The sequence below is a fragment of the Lineus longissimus genome, chromosome 11 (genome assembly GCF_910592395.1).
Source record: "Lineus longissimus chromosome 11, tnLinLong1.2, whole genome shotgun sequence".
NCBI lineage: Eukaryota > Metazoa > Nemertea > Pilidiophora > Heteronemertea > Lineidae > Lineus > Lineus longissimus.
Genome location: NC_088318.1, coordinates 119,227 through 136,379, shown reverse-complemented (window position 1 = coordinate 136,379; position 17,153 = coordinate 119,227). Strand labels below are relative to the sequence as shown.

The 17,153-nt window shown below is 45.4% G+C and overlaps 2 protein-coding genes and 1 non-coding gene across 6 annotated transcripts; 2 read left to right on the top strand and 1 right to left on the bottom strand.

Moving 5' to 3' along the window:
- Positions 1 to 4,987: 4,987 nt before the first annotated feature.
- LOC135496185 (uncharacterized) lies at positions 4,988 to 8,943 on the top strand. Of its 3 annotated transcripts, none has more exons than XM_064785355.1 (4): positions 4,988 to 5,180; positions 5,844 to 6,009; positions 6,807 to 6,969; positions 7,925 to 8,943. In XM_064785355.1, exons 2-4 carry the CDS (start codon positions 5,906 to 5,908, stop codon positions 8,117 to 8,119), a joined length of 462 nt encoding a protein of 153 aa, XP_064641425.1. In that variant the 5' UTR covers positions 4,988 to 5,180; positions 5,844 to 5,905; the 3' UTR covers positions 8,120 to 8,943. The 3 variants fall into 3 exon arrangements, with proteins under 3 accessions (XP_064641425.1, XP_064641423.1, XP_064641424.1); XM_064785353.1 differs by lacking the exon at positions 4,988 to 5,180 and adding an exon at positions 5,192 to 5,338; XM_064785354.1 differs by lacking the exon at positions 4,988 to 5,180 and having other exon boundaries at positions 5,768 to 6,009.
- Trnag-ucc (transfer RNA glycine (anticodon UCC)) lies at positions 6,189 to 6,260 on the top strand. The gene has a single exon. It is a non-coding gene; the product is annotated as a tRNA-Gly (tRNA).
- Positions 8,944 to 9,764: 821 nt separating the features above from the next.
- On the bottom strand, positions 9,765 to 13,348 carry LOC135495962 (uncharacterized). 2 transcript variants are annotated; one of them, XR_010448615.1, is made up of 2 exons: positions 11,674 to 13,348; positions 9,765 to 10,550 (listed from the first exon to the last, which is right to left on the bottom strand). XR_010448615.1 is itself a non-coding variant. In XM_064785014.1 (2 exons), the coding sequence occupies exons 1-2, from the start codon at positions 11,677 to 11,679 to the stop codon at positions 10,209 to 10,211; spliced, it is 348 nt and encodes a 115-aa protein (XP_064641084.1). In that variant the 5' UTR covers positions 11,680 to 12,202; the 3' UTR covers positions 9,765 to 10,208. The 2 variants fall into 2 exon arrangements, 1 of the variants encoding a protein (XP_064641084.1); XM_064785014.1 differs by having other exon boundaries at positions 11,674 to 12,202.
- Positions 13,349 to 17,153: the final 3,805 nt, after the last annotated feature.

Below are 17,153 nucleotides of genomic sequence, written 5' to 3'. Positions count from 1 at the left end.
CGTATATTTAGATCGGTATGGCAACATAATGTACATGCCGATAGCTAAAAACACAGGAAAAGTTGACACCCTATTAATCTATTCAGACGAGCAGAGGGATGGCTAGAGCACGTTCTCTCGTGGTGGTTGCGTGTCACATGAGCATGTCATGGGTAACAGGAGAACAAGATCAGCAGAGGGATGGCTAGAGCACGTTCTCTCGTGGTGGTTGCGTGTCACATGAACATGTCATGGGTAACAGGAGAACAAGATCAGCAGAGGGATGGCTAGAGCACGTTCTCTCGTGGTGGTTGCGTGTCACATGAGCATGTCATGGGTAACAGGAGAACAAGATCAGCAGAGGGATGGCTAGAGCACGTTCTCTCGTGGTGGTTGCGTGTCACATGAACATGTCATGGGTAACAGGAGAACAAGATCAGCAAAGGGATGGCTAGAGCACGTTCTCTCGTGGTGGTTGCGTATCACATGAACATGTCATGGGTAACAGGAGAACAAGATCAGCAGAGGGATGGCTAGAGCACGTTCTCTCGTGGTGGTTGCGTGTCACATGAGCATGTCATGGGTAACAGGAGAACAAGATCAGCAGAGGGATGGCTAGAGCACGTTCTCTCGTGGTGGCTGCGTGTCTCATGAGCATGTCATGGGTAACAGGAGAACAAGATCAGCAGAGGGATGGCTAGAGCACGTTCTCTCGTGGTGGCTGCGTGTCACATGAGCATGTCATGGGTAACAGGAGAACAAGATCAGCAGAGGGATGGCTAGAGCACGTTCTCTCGTGGTGGCTGCGTGTCACATGAGCATGTCATGCGTAACAGGAGAACAAGATCAGCAGAGGGATGGCTAGAGTACGTTCTCTCGTGGTGGCTGCGTGTCACATGAGCATGTCATGGGTAACAGGAGAACAAGATCAGCAGAGGGATGGCTAGAGTACGTTCTCTCGTGGTGGCTGCGTGTCACATGAGCATGTCATGGGTAACAGGAGAACAAGATCAGCAGAGGGATGGCTAGAGTACGTTCTCTCGTGGTGGCTGCGTGTCACATGAGCATGTCATGGGTAACAGGAGAACAAGATCAGCAGAGGGATGGCTAGAGTACGTTCTCTCGTGGTGGCTGCGTGTCACATGAGCATGTCATGCGTAACAGGAGAACAAGATCAGCAGAGGGATGGCTAGAGCACGTTCTCTCGTGGTGGTTGCGTGTCACATGAGCATGTCATGGGTAACAGGAGAACAAGATCAGCAGAGGGATGGCTAGAGTACGTTCTCTCGTGGTGGCTGCGTGTCACATGAGCATGTCATGGGTAACAGGAGAACAAGATCAGCAGAGGGATGGCTAGAGCACGTTCTCTCGTGGTGGCTGCGTGTCACATGAGCATGTCATGGGTAACAGGAGAACAAGATCAGCAGAGGGATGGCTAGAGCACGTTCTCTCGTGGTGGTTGCGTGTCACATGAGCATGTCATGGGTAACAGGAGAACAAGACGATATTCGGTGTGGCCTAATTGGCCCGAGTTCTGCATCTTAAATTGAGCACTGCACGTGCACGCCATTTTCTCTTTCTTATTTTGCTCAGGCGTCGGACTGGGTACAGTACAGAGTACCGCGAAAGGTCCGCTTCAACCCGTCGGCGATGTTATCAGCTGATGACTATTTGATGCTTGACACTATGACTGACCTTATCGTTATTTTAAAACACGGCGATGAATCAAACCCGTATGATAGGGTCCTTGGCTACAGGTTGAACCTAAGTGGACCACACTACCAACTTCTGTACAACGCCTCTTTCTTCACCTATGAAGATACCGGTCAATACAACCTGATGAAGAGAGTACATAACGGATGCTGTATGCTTCTCATCAGCCAGTCTACCAGCAAACCGACAGCTTTCAAAGCCATTGATTTTAGAACCAGAAAAACAGCCAAATATGATACTTCGTTAGAAAGTGATGACCCATGCGCGTACAGCAAGATGATATATCTAACTTTTTCATCAGGGGTAGTACTAGTCACGTGTCCATCTCAGGAAATGAGTGTTTATAATGCGAGGTGGTACTTGGATGGGGCACCTCGCTTTGAGTTGCAGGATAGGAGAACCATACATCTGCGCGCATCACCGTATGTTTACGTCCTCTCGAACCAAGATATTCTCACCTTGACTCCAGTATCAAGAAGTCAATTCAGGTTGTACGTGAGCCGCAGGCGACTGAATTACAAGGTTCTAACGCGGCAGAAGACTATCGAAAAAGGAATCAAAGTATGTGAACCAAATTGGAATGATAAAGATAAAACCCTATTGTTCATTTGCGCAAGCTCCTTGAGGGTCACAATCACGGGTTTCTCCGTCTCGAATTGTCTTGGTTACAGCGCAATATTGTCGCCACGACAAAGTAGGAGATTTTCCCGGCAGCAGAAGATTGTGTTCAAACCACACATACCGATCAGTAAGTGGATCCACAGACGGACATTCATCAGCTTTAAAGGAGGCACTGGCGACCTCTTATATTTCAATCTCAAACGGGGAGAGGTTAGGTTACAGTCAGCAATAATGTACCTTTTCGAATCATTTAATGGGTGACGTTGCCACACTGATATATCGTAGTTATTCACCACTTTCTTAGGCAGTAGTTTTGAAATAATGTCCCGACATATTGGCCAACCAGAGGTCCTCAGTGTACTTCACCGGTACATCAGTCCCCGGACTGTGATGTTGATCCTTGTACCCAACATCGGACCAACAAGACGCACTCATATTTCAGACGGGAGTGGGCCTGCAGTCACAACCAGTTGAGACATGTCACAACATTTCTGAAATACGTCGTGTAAACGTAATGTCTGTGTAGATATAATGTTTTATGAACAATTTGAAATATGTTAAAGTTTTTTTCTTACTTAATGTCTATTCAGTGACAATCTGTAAAATTTTTCTTTAATTCCATTCGAAGATCAGAATTCCAGCCTTTATCCACCAAAATTTTGAATTTTAAGATTTCTTAAGCCGATTTATCCGTATAATGGGATTAAATCACAATACACAAATTCCACAAGTTTATATTCCTGAAACCTTTGTTCCAAATAAATAGCATCAAAATAGGACAAGAATTTTAGATAAACAGCTGACGTATCCTTTGGCAGGTTTAAAGCAGCCGAGTGCCGAAGTTGACCAGTTCTTCCTCAAGATCCCAGCTGATAAACACCGTTCACCCCCGGACAGTGACCGACAACACGAAGATGGACATGAAAGTCAACCTTTTCGTTGCCTTCCTCTTGATATCTGGGCTCACTTACGTAAGCTGAATCACACTTTGATGTTTATCTATTTTAACTTTAGAGAGAGCAACATAACATCTCTATCGGTAACACGCTTGTTTCGAACTCATTCGCTTTATCACTGTTACCTTTATCTGACCAAGGACCAGGTATTGTTTTACTCGGTCCATTCGCCATCTTCTTGGAATGCACTCCGAACTCTATCAGCAGATCTCCCGCAGTTCTGCTGCTAGCTCTCCATCTTCATCTTCTCAAACGGCCAAGGACCTGGTCTTATTTCACACGGTCCTTTCGCTCTCCTGGAGGTGGACTAGCAGCTCTATCAGCAGATCTCCCGCAGTTCTGCTGCTAGCTCTCCATCTTCATCTTCTCAAACGGCCAAGGACCTGGTCTTATTTCACACGGTCCTTTCGCTCTCCTGGAGGTGGACTAGCAGCTCTATCAGCAGATCTCCCGCAGTTCTGCTGCTAGCTCTCCATCTTCATCTTCTCAAACGGCCAAGGACCTTTCACAAACAGCTCAGTCAGCAGATCTTCTCATCTGTCACCAGGTTCTAATTTGTTTGATATCGGCTGACATCGACTCCGTTGTGTTTTTTTCTATTCAGAGTACCAAAGGAGATGGACTCGGCCCGCCACCATCTGATCCCCCTAAACTGACCAAAGTCGCCCAGCCTGGTCAGCAGGTCATCCCAGACAAAGGGGGTAAAGTAGATATGGGGACATTAGTGAACGGTGAGAATGCATTGTTTCCCTAAATGGTCAGGACTAGGTAGGCCTATTGTTGATGGAACAAGAAGGAGTTGGAAACATTTTCACAGACACAAAGTGCACTTTATAGAGGATAAAGCTCTGCATCGATCAATAACTGCCAAACTTCTACTTTGAGCACTTTCTTTCAAATACGCATGTCCTCACCAAACCTGACTACCAGCCTGCCGCTGTACATGTATTTTGAATTGTTTTAACTCCGAATTGTCGATTGCAGGAAACGCCAACCTCCCGAAACCGCCTCAGAATCGAAGGCGAAGAGAAGTCAATGCCTAGGATGCCCACAGAATCAACGCGTCCGAATGAAGCTTTTTAAAGTTTCAGCAGATACCCTATAGGAGGCTCACGACTAGACATAGATAGACAACAAAGAACCTTTCAGTAGAATCTTTGATCACGGAGCCCACTCGATACGTTCGTATGGGGAATAGATAGCAATAGACCAGCCCGATCTTTGGTGACTGGTGAAATTGAGGGGTGTAAGGAACATTTCACCCCTCTAAGATTCGTTTGAAAAAAGATTTGGGCGAGTCCAATGTGCCTCATGACAGTTTATTCATTCGATTGTCCCCCTCCCCCGTGATGATGGCACAGAGCACAACCCATGTCATTGTATTGGCCAGAACTGACTTCATCTAAATGATTACTCGTCCCCATTGTATAAGTGTTCTGTTGGTAAATGATAAAAAATACGTGTAATCAAAGCAAGGCTCATGGGATTGTCCACGGCAAATGTCAACATGTGTATCATAGACGAATAGAAAATGCTAATCAATTCATAGAAATAAAGACAGTGGTCATTTTAAACCTTTATTATGTTTTCTTCATGTTCGTTCATTGTTTCTTTTAAAAATCTCTAGCCAGCGTCCCCCCCCCCCCTCCGCCAACCCCCATTAACCCAAAATAAGGCCTCAACAGACAGTTTCTCTTTAAAGATAGCTGCGTATTTGAGTTGTTGACATGTGCTTGGGCTTGCATGTGCCTGGTATGATAATAATGTTAAAAGGCCTTCTAGTTTTGAAGAATTGGGCATTATTACCTGACCAAGTATATACAGGCCCCAAATAAGCCTTTGGAATGGTCAAGCAAAGTGATCATTTACATGTACTTGGTCAGAGGGCGTATTAGAACACTAGGCCTAGAGGTACGTAGGTACAAGACATTTAATACATGTATATGCTGATTGCCAGAGGTAGCTTGATCAGGAACAGGAATAAGAAAAAAGGCTAAACTAGGTGGACAGCAAGGAAGGGGTTGAGGGGTTTATGCCTTTTTGGATCAAGAATCTGTATCACTGGATGGGTAGGTAATTTAGTGACATCTTCTGAGTGACATTCGCTGCAAATATAGGCTAAACTGATCAAACACCAGAACATGTGCTCCAGAAGTGCCCACTCTGGGACAACGGGAGACTCGTCACATCGCCATACGATGCACCACTGGAGACAAGCTCTGGGAATCAAGGGAGTAACATGAGACGACAGAGACAATGGCCGGTTCTGTATTAAAGCTAGGTCTACAGAGACATAGGTCTGGTTCTGTCGTATAGCCAGGTCTTTTGGAGACATAGGCCTGGTTCTGTAGTATAGCCATGTCCATTGGAGACATAGGCCTGGTTCTGTTGTATAGCCAAGTCTTTTGGAGACATAGGCCTGGTTCTGTAGTATAGCCAGGTCTTTCTGATTCGAGTGTGATTGGCTCTGACATATTTGGCAAGATCCACCACTGTTTATGAGGCAATGTCGCTGCAGTTGGAATTCATTGGGCTCTGGTGGTCTCTACAGCCATATTATCATGTTACTTGCAGGAATAATACTAAGGACACACAGTTTGGGTGCTATATATCCATACTAGCAGCCAGGTATCACCATGAGTGTGGCGGATGTGGAAGCTAGAGGCAAGGGCAGGAAGCCGCTGAAGAAGAAGAAACCAGATACTCAGGGGTTCGCCGCCAGCCAGCAGAACAATGCGGGGTGAGTGGACAATCCTTGCATGTTACGAGAGATACAATTTACATTTCGGCAGACCTCCGACACTGTTTCACCAGCTTGGTGGAGGTATTGGACGATTCTGTAACAAACTCAATTTAACACCAAAGTTGAACTGGTCAAAGAACCTTTCAGCGAAGTCTATTCGCAGTTCCGTCACCAATGCGCTGGTGGTGTGAGGGTTAGCATTGATGCCTTCCAAGCATTAGATCCGGGTTCGATTCCCGGCTAGCGCATTTCTTATTTGGACACATCTTAGTGTTTTAGTCTCCGCAACTTTTTCAGAACTTTTCGCAGAATCTTCCCCCAGCTATTTCTCGTTATAAGATTGGTCATTCTGTAGACGATATGATGCCTACGGGCTTCAGAGTAGTATTCAGCCTGTGGTGTAATGACGATATGATGCCTACGGGCTAGTAGTATTCAGCCTGAGTGTGGTGGGCAACATATTAGATTTTCTTCGAAGAAAAAGGAGACAGCAAGAGTTTCCTTTTTTCCGCAAAAAAATTTTGGGGTGGGATATTTGTGCTTGCCGACAAACTCTTAAAGGATATTGAAAAGTCTAAGGGCCTTTGTTTTCACGAGGGTTGCCTTTTTATTGGAAGACTATGATGATTACTTACGGTAGATGGCAAGACGTTTAAAGCGTTTGAATTAAATGCTATTATAGTTTATAAATGTGCTAAAATAATAGCTAAAAGATGATTGCTGCTGCCGACAGCCTTCGAGCAGCATTGACTTTCATCAAAAGGAAACACTTAATGTTGCTAATTACGTTCCAGGATGCAGAATCTCTCGCTGCTGACGAGTAATCTCGCCCAGTTAAAGACGCTGATCTTTACCGAGGACTTCTTCAATGAGTACGAGCTGCGTCTCCTGCTCATTTCCCTGCTGGCCGTGTCCATCCTCATGCAGTTGGTCAGTAAAAGCATCATGCATGTTGTGGTAAGTGATGTGTATTATTCTTCCCCTCCCTCTCCTGTCAGTACATACCATTTCCTTTTCTGACATGCTGACATACCGGCGGTAAACACCAATCCTAGAGTCTCCTCCTGCAAAATGGTCATTAACGCCAGTAGCTCGGTATGTTTACCGAGGATATTTTGCAGCTGAATTGGTTACCGACTGATCTAAGTCGCTAAATGCTATACTTATCGGTTATGCTTTATGCTTATGGGTTATGCTGGAAGGAACAAGTTCTCATTAAACCTTAACCTTGCCCTTTCTAGTTGTGTAATGACCGTGAATTTATATGCACCAGAAAAGTATTAAGTGCAGTGACAGTCATTGCAAGTCATCCAAACGGCTTGGCGAGCAAACTGACAGGATAAAGGCCCTAGTTCCCTGAACAAGACCACCATAAAGACCTACTACAAAGTTTTAACTCCTTCCACTCGGCTAACCTTTCTTCGCCACGACAAGCTACACTTTTATCATGACCCATTGCATTGTTTGCATGAAGGCTTTCTGTGGATGTTTGTCCTTGCAAAACTAGCGACACTTCAGTCCTACCATTCCCAAGAGGAGTTATTGGATTGTCCGGTATACATGTACCAACCCAGAGTTGTCACTCGAGGGGGGGGGGGCGGGGGTGCTATAAAAGGCTAGTCCCCCGAAAGAGAATGTACATGTACATGTATATTCAACCTAATGCGATCATCAGGCATGCGTAGAAGCATCCTGAGATCAGGCCTTTTTACTCCTACGTCATGAAATATCGAGAGGTGGAGCATATTAGAAACAACTGGTGCCAGGATGGCGTAGTAGAGATGGTCATTGAGGACGCAGCTGAATGACTGCGAAGTCCTTATAAGTATTCCGCTAAAGTTTTAAAAGCACATTTGATGTATCACCTCTAAAAGCATTTGTTTTTATAAGACTTCTTGTGTGATATTTTCAGTCCAAGGCAAAAGTGTTCTCGCCCGAGAATGTGGACTACGCCGACGACGCGGACCACGAGAACGAGGAAGACCAAATCAAAAGGAGAAACGCTAAGATACGACAGGCGTCACGGCTGACCGGCATGGCCAATGGATTAGCCTTCGGGACGACCATAGTCAATATCATCATCACTACATTCGCCTTCACGGAATAACGAAGACAAATTTTAGAATTACCATTTTGAAACTGCTGGAAAGACTTGCCCAGCCTGTGAACAAACTGCGGTGGTTCATTTCTAAAGCCCGCAGCGGCACACTAGCCGCCAACTTCGGCGTTCAATGGCGTTTTATGCCGCAAGAGTCCTGAACGCCTGAAAAATCCCTAGTCTGCTACGAACGGCGTCGGCGAACGCGACTTGCCGCCACTCGCCGCAACTAAACGCCAAATGTCTAACATGTTTGATTTTTGAAGCGTGTCGCCGCGTTTGAACGCAAGAAGAAGCCAGGTGTGCTACGGATTGCCGCCTGAATTGGCGTTGGCGGCGAGACTATGGCCAATCAGTATGCGTCTTGATGTCTCATGATTTCAAAATGGCAGCCTAAAGTGGCGGAAAAGACGTTACTGGACGCCGATTCTGGGCAGGTGTGCTCTGACCGGGATCCACTGGCCGCCAACTTCGGCGTCGAGAGGCGTCAGCTGAACGCTTCTTGTCGCCAAAGTTGGCGGCTAGTGTGCTGCGGGCGTAATCAAGATCTACAGGCATGACAGGACGACATCCAGTTTCATTCAAGGAGAAGTTATATAATGTTCGAATGTGTCCTAATCCCGGGGTACAAGTGTCCTAATCCCGAGGTACAAATGCCGAGGCTCAGTCAGTATCAATCAATCAGTTTATGTACGGTTAGGCTATTGTGTAGCAGGAATTCTGAAGAGGAATCATACAAATGATCTTTTTAATGTGATGCTGGCTAATATTAGGCTATGAATTGTTAACTTAGTGCAATATATTTTTTTAATGGAGAGAGGAATCTGTAAATATTTCTAATAAATGTTGTACATGCAATAGACAGTGACCGTCATGTTTTTGGTTGTGTTCTAATGGAATTTCACTGGCTTTCTACCAAGAGGCAAGGATTGGATAGGGTATCAGCGGTCCAATATAGGCGGGGAGTTTTAATGTTTTTTCCCACAAATATGCAAAGGGTTTTGCTTTTTGTAATTTGGCCAACTATTATTGTTCTTCAAATTTTCGTTCTGGCCTTTTTCGAGGGCGCAAATAGGCTCGATGTTGAGCGGATCCAAGTCTCTTTCAGTGGGCTAACGTCATCCTGACTTGTCGATGTGTTGATTCATTTACCCCAAAATTGTGAAAAAACACCCACTATACAAAAATGTACTTTAATGTCTGCCATGTATGATGTACAAGAAACACGAATGACAGAACAATTCACACCTCGCCCCCTTCTTTCCTATCTGGAACAAAAGGATGATGTAAGCGTCCCTATCAAGAACAAGAGACCGACAGGCGATCATTGCTGTGGTATAAGTGCATTGACAGACAAATCCATACACGAAGGTCTTTCCATCGTTGTTTACCATGACCTCTCCAAGGAGGTGATCACACTGAACAACAGCTTAACAGCTGATTAACGAAAGCCTTGACTGGTGACGACTGAGTGGCTTCCTTTGTACGCATTGTTCCTGTCATTCCACATGATGATTGGCCAAATAATTATCAGGGAAAGACCAGTCGACAACGAACCTGGGAGTACAATGATCATTAGCATGTACACAAGTCTCTCGCAGATATGAGTACGAATAGAAATCACGTGCTTGAATAACTTGAGAAGGCCTTCTTTGAACACTAGAAACCTTTATTCAAAAGTATTTGACAGAAATAACACAAAATGCCCGTTCACATTATTTTTAACTATCACGACCATGATAGTACATACAAAAGCGATAGAAGCCATGCAATATGAGAAAGGTTTAGTTGGTCTTGTCGGAGTACAGCAGCTATGACGTCATTGATACAGCTTCCGAATTAAGTGTCGAAAGAAAACGTTTCTTTTCTTATAACATGCAGAACACGATGAAAAGGTTGAGAGATAAAATGTCCGATTGTCAAATATGAATGAAGAAAAGTAATTTTGATTGGGTGTTGTCTTGTGTGTGAAAGATGTAGGTTTAATTAGGTTAGTAAGTATACTGTTCCCTGATTAATTAGTTGGGTCCGAATCGCTGGATGGTCAGTAGAGGCCTCCATGATACAGACACATGTGTCTCTCCCAGCAACCTTTGCCCTATGAGTGGTAACAGGTTTGATGGCAAGGTGACTGGCGACCAATACAGAACCTCATGGTGCGCTCCGAGCCGTCATCATTGGCAGTGTTCTTGCAGTCGTCGATACACTCCAGGCAGGGAATCATCTTAGCCTCCGTGCAGAGATTGAAGCAGTTGTCCTCTTCTGCGCTGATGCAGTCGGCGAATGAGTTCTGGTCGACGTAAAGACACTTCTTGACGCAGCCCTTACACTTCTTCTGGGCGGGACTAATCTGATGCCTGTGACCTCCTCGGTTGCCCCTTGGTTTCTTCGCGCTGACCACAGTCAACACAAGCACTAGGGTAAGCAGCATGAATACGATCTGCAAAAAGGATTGAAGAAGATTAGTGCACACTTAAAGCTGACGGGTCAAATATACATTCCCGAGTAAGGCCGAAGCCGAGCTCTCGGGAATGTTCGTGATGTGCTTCGGCCTTACTCGGTAATGTTTATCTAGCCCGTCAGCTTTGTCTACATATTATCATGAAATAATCCACGAAATAATGATTCTATAGGTCGCCAAGATTTGCTGGGATAACATCGCTTTTGTTACATCACTATGCATCGATAACGGTATGATATCTTGCCCATGACTCGCCACCCAAAGGTAAGGTGGTGTCACCTTGTTCAAAGTGCACATCATGATGACCTTTGTCCGGTGAGATTCTGGGGGAATATGTTTTCCATGAAGGGATTTCCATCAGCTATTACTAACACCGAGACACTTTCTCTTCTCATTCCACCACACTTGCCATTCTCCCTAATTTTAAGACACAACATCATCGTTGTCAGTATTGCCACTTCAAGCTACTGCCACGTCTCACCCCACTCACAAGATGATGTGCAATACTGAATCCTAGTATTGGTGGTGTAAGACTTGTAAGGTCACCAGCACACACTACACTGTGTATTTAAAGGAAGGGGTTTGGCGGTATAAAACTCTTCACGCCCCCATTATGTTTTTCAGGGAAATGAAATGTCAAACCCCTAAATATTTCCGACCTTGTTAAAAACATGTAAGGGTTTTTGATTTCCATGAAAAACCACTAGGAAGTGCATTTTTGCGTTTTTCAAAAGCTCTAGACCTTTTATTTAGCGCAAGCAGTCTAATCGAAAGCGAGCCATCATTTTACCTACGATAAGGCCAATGGAAAATGGATAAGGACAGCCAAGCTTAATACTTCAGATCGGCCTTGTCAGGGTTATTCTATTAACACCCAGGTCTTGAGAAGGCCACATCGTTAACATATAATGTTACCACTGATGTTCCGAACTCCTCTTTCCCCCCAAGTGGCACTGACGACAATCTCTCATGGACATCCTCGCTACGGAACATTACTCAGATGCGTCTAAACTAAATCGACAAGCAGTGTCGCTACTGTGGGACTGTGGACGAAGCTGGGCCCAAAAGAAGCAAGTCTGATAAAGTAATGAACTGTACCTACCTTCATATTGGCAGGTTAGGGTTGGAAGCGTCAAGAATATACGACTGGTCTGGGCAAAATCTGAGTTGTAGTTGGGCTTGAACCGGATCTACAGGCGTCGCGTGCTATCGTGTCCACCGATTACCTCACATTCTCGCCTATCACAACTTTATAGCAGACCAAGATAACACGACAGTCTACTTAACATAACTTAATATTATCTACGGCATCTGCAAGTCATTCTTGTGTGGACATTTGATTCTACAGTCCTATCGGAGAAAGCTTTCTCTACCAGAAACCCGGCAATACCGAACTTCCAGTGGTAGTGCCTCCGCAGCCTCGCTTTGTCTGAAAGCTGAGCAATGTCAATACATTGAGGGTCAATATGCCAGAAAGAGGATTAGACATACCAAGTAGTTCTTTATCTCACGTCAACACACACGGGACGACAAACAGTGATTATTAGCTTACATCTCCAATTTATAGCAGAAGGCTCTTTTGCGATGTTCACCAACTAAGTTTTCTGTCCTCACCAAATAAATTCAACCTTCTGTGACTTGCATCTTAGCATTGTTCCCATGGTAATGATCGACGCCACGTGTCTATTTTTGAGAGTATATTCATAGTTGAGGAGAAATAAACCATCCTCCACTAGAATATGGTTACACGTCCATCCTCCGTCAAGCCCATCTCCATCAGACGGCCACATTTGGTAAACCGTCCACACTAGCCTGTGATGGGTACTGAGAAGAAAGCATGACATTGAACACCGACCTGGTGGAGGAGACACGCCGATCAGGTATTGCTTTGCGCAGCTGCAGCTTGCGACGGAGCTGATTCTGGCTGAGACCATTAAAACGCTGGTCGGTCTGCTCCTCAACTCGGGTCCTAGAGCTAGCTTCATTGTTAGACGCAGACGGCAAATGCCTACGAGACGCTATCATGTTAGTACCACTAGAATTATCCGGTGTCACCTGTTGTTGTTTACATTTAAATATCCCTGAAAGCAAAGCGACCAGCTCCCGCCTGAATACCGGCGCTGACGTCACATACAGGAGAAAGTTGACGGCGTGGTTCAGGTACGCCCATGATTGGAGGAGAGCATATCGCAGTTCATACTTGACCTTGACCTCAGCAGCTTGTATGTTCCATCCTGGGTTCAGGATGAAGAATAGCGAAAGGGGCGTGGTGGTGAGGATGAATGTGGTGGTCGCTACGAGAATGATGATGGTGTTGTTGGCGACTTTATCAGCGGATCGGCCAGAGCCTCTCTTAGCAATCAAGCGGAATTTGACGAGAATCAGCGTGTTGGTGAATACCATGAAGATAGAGGGCGCTAACCAGTAGAACACCTTGATAATCCAGGGCGAGATCTTGGAGGCGAAGTGAGCAAGGTCACTTGGCGACCTGCACTCACCCTGCTTGGTGAGGTGGCGGGTAAAGAACAAGCGGCCACTGAGTAAGGCCATCACGATCGCTGTAATGAGTAGTGCTATCGCCCCTGCTTTCCTCGAACACACCTTCTTTGCCTTCAATGGGAGGTAAACAGCTATCACACGCTCCACAGACACCAAAACCAGAATCCATGAACTCACTTGCCGGGTCAAATGCGTGTTAAAGAAGGAAAACTTACACCAAGCGTCCGACCTGTTCTCAAGGAAATGTCCGGTGAGTTTGGATATGGACTCGGTGAGGCAGACGCAGTAGACCACTGCCAGGTCGACAAGAGCGAGGCTGGTTAGGTAGAGACTGGTCGTGGAGTGCCGGAGGCTCTTCCTCAACAACACTACAACCGAGAGGAGGTTCCCAACTGTGGCTAGTGGCACTATCATACAGATGGCTACCACCCTCACCGTCATGGCCGTCCTGTACTCTGGCAAGCTTTGGTAGGGTACAGTCCAAGCACCCGCCGCCGCAGTGTTGTTCTCGGGTGGCGAAACAGTGGTATCGTACGACATCGCGTTAGAGAAGCACAACAATCTTTCTTTCCTGTAGGTTACAGGACGCGGAGGCCGCCTCGACAATAGTCCGACAATTGGTACTCTGCTATCTCACAACCAACTAATCGTATCTCGTGCAGTGGAAAGTTTCACGAAAAATACTCCGAAGTGAAACAGTCCAGCACGATGAGACGTTCGTGATAATATCCTCCGCTTACTGTAGCTAGCCGTGCAAAACCACGTTAAGATTAGGACTCCAGAATTCCATCGTTATCACCTGATATTCGCCAGTAGTTGAAACTGCTGGAGGGGGGAATTCGATTTTACAGATTGACAATCAAAAATCTGGTCCGATGCGATCCGACTATTCATGTCGGACAATTCGACTGATCAAAATGAAATGTTAAAGCGACAGGCAATCCTTTCGCATAGCTTTATCTGGCTGTACAGAAAGTGCCTAGTGACTTTAGATGTCTGCTTAAACAGTCTATATCCTCGCTGCTCCACCAGATACTCTATCAATTGTCGCGTGCAACCTGTCGCGTATGGACTAATGAAATGCCTGAATTGTCTGAACTACTAAAGTATAGTCTGTCACTGAATCTATACTTGAGGTAAAGCAGCAACAGAGACGTGACGAACGTATCACTAATATCACCGGAGTAACTGGCCGAGGCGACAACTGAAGAACGGAGAAACGTATACTGTTCGCCATCAACGCGCTGTAGCAACTGACCGAGACTCCGGCCCCTGCCCATTATGACTGGCAATTAGGATGAGTGCTAATTATCGCGCATTGTTGCCATGAGTAGGGTGTGTGACCCCAGTAAGGGACCGTTCAATAAGTACGTACAACGGAATAAAGAGGATGCATTTGTATTTAGGTCGATTTTGCGTGCGGAGTTGCTTTCGCCCGCTTTATCAGATTTTCGACATCAAAGGAAGTATCATCGGCATGTTATCCAAGATTAGTCTAGTGGCCTCTTCTGACCTGACTGTAGTCAGAAACGGTCTTATATCAGTGAAACTGGAGTAGATACGAGACAAGACGACCATTCAAAGGCCAATACTTAGTAATAATTGTTCATCGAACAATCTCCCGTACAAGTCGCATTCAACTGTATTGATACTTTGACAGTGAAAGGAAATGACGATAATGATAAAGCCTTCCCATTGATTTTATCATGATGCTTATTTGTATTTCGGTTGCCACACCCACTTGCATGCGCATTGAGATTACCAGTGTAACCAGGCGAAGACCTAACATGTCATGAAGCCAATTCGTATGGCCGACTATTGCCTATCACCTGCAGCAGAGCACTACCAGCTATAGTGTCAGGTTAAATCACTCACAACCGAGAGGCAAATATAAACAAGAGAAAAATAAGAGTTGACGGTTTCAGATATCTCCAACGAACGATCAACGAGCTCACAGAGCGCTACAAGAAACCCTTTCCGACTGCTGCCGCTGATACTTCGGCTTGATAGAAGCAGCTGCAGCGCTAACACTAAATCAGTCAGTATGCGGAGACTGAATCAGTTAGTGTGCGGAGACTGAATCAGTCAGTATGCGGAGACTGAATCAGTTATAGTGCGGAGACTGAATCAGTCAGTATGCGGAGACTGAATCAGTTATAGTGCGGAGACTGAATCAGTCAGTATGCGGAGACTGAATCAGTTATAGTGCGGAGACTGAATCAGTCAGTATGCGGAGACTGAATCAGTTATAGTGCGGAGACTGAATCAGTCAGTATGCGGAGACTGAATCAGTTATAGTGCGGAGACTGAATCAGTCAGTGTGCGGAGACTGAATCAGTTATAGTGCGGAGACTGAATCAGTTAGTGTGCGGAGACTGAATCAGTTATAGTGCGGAGACTGAATCAGTTAGTGTGCGGAGACTGAATCAGTTATAGTGCGGAGACTGAATCAGTTAGTGTGCGGAGACTGAATCAGTTAGTGTGCGGAGACTGAATCAGTTATAGTGCGGAGACTGAATCAGTTAGTGTGCGGAGACTGAATCAGTTAGTGTGCGGAGACTGAATCAGTTAGTGTGCGGAAACTGAATCAGTTAGTGTGCGGAGACTGAATCAGTAAGTGTGCGGAGACTGAATCAGTTAGTGTGCGGAGACTGAATCAGTTAGTGTGCGGAGACTGAATCAGTTAGTGTGCGGAGACTGAATCAGTAAGTGTGCGGAGACTGAATCAGTTAGTGTGCGGAGACTGAATCAGTTAGTGTGCGGAGACTGAATCAGTAAGTGTGCGGAGACTGAATCAGTTAGTGTGCGGAGACTATGAATGCGTCATCCCAGGGTCAATATACCAGGGCAAAATATACCGATAATTTCGTTCATTAATATCGAGAATCGAATAGGGCGTTTATAAAATAGGTATCATTATCACGAGAATAAAGAAGCTTGGAAGTGATGGTTATCACCAAATAAGCGATTCTAAACATGCTATCTGCTTTAGAGCGACGGGAACAAAGGACTTGACTGACACGATTAAAGGTTTGATGGGGGGCCGTTGATTGGCGGTATGAATTAGTAGTTGGGTTTAGGTAACGCGCCGCGCAAACATGCGATTTTTGTCGCTGCGACCTGCGATTATTATCCCTGCAATGAACGTCAAAATGTGACTCATCTGCGGAAAAATGGGTTTGTAATTGATGGCAGGTCGTGTTGTGTGCCAAGCAGTGTTTAGTCATTGGCCTCGATCCCAGGAAACACTAAATAATATGGACGTTGATGAGCGGGTGTCACGAAAGCATGTGGTAGATAATAATTGGTCCCTGGTGGGACAAACCGGTTAGCAATTCTCTTTATAAATCAATCATTGGGTCCTAGTAGGACACAGGTTCCTAGTAGAGCCTAAATCAACAACATAACGATACTACATGTCCTAGTAGGACGCAGGTTCCCAGTAGAGCCTAAATCAACAACATAATGATACTACATGTCCTAGTAGGACGCAGGTTCCCAGTAGAGCCTAAATCAACAACATAACGATACTACATGTCCTAGTAGGACGCAGGTTCCCAGTAGAGCCTAAATCAACAACATAACGGTACTACATGTCCTAGTAGGACGCAGGTTCCTAGTAGAGCCTAAATCAACAACGTAACGGTACTACATGTCCTAGTAGGACGCAGGTTCCTAGTAGAGCCTAAATCAACAACATAACGGTACTACATGTCCTAGTAGGACGCAGGTTCCTAGTAGAGCCTAAATCAACAACATAACGATACTACATGTCCTAGTAGGACGCAGGTTCCTAGTAGAGCCTAAATCAACAACATAACGATACTACATGTCCTAGTAGGACGCAGGTTCCTAGTAGAGCCTAAATCAACAACATAACGGTACTACATGTCCTAGTAGGACGCAGGTTCCTAGTAGAGCCTAAATCAACAACATAACGATACTACATGTCCTAGTAGGACGCAGGTTCCTAGTAGAGCCTAAATCAACAACATAACGATACTACATGTCCTAGTAGGACGCAGGTTCCTAGTAGAGCCTTAATCAACAACATAACGATACTACATGTCCTAGTAGGACACA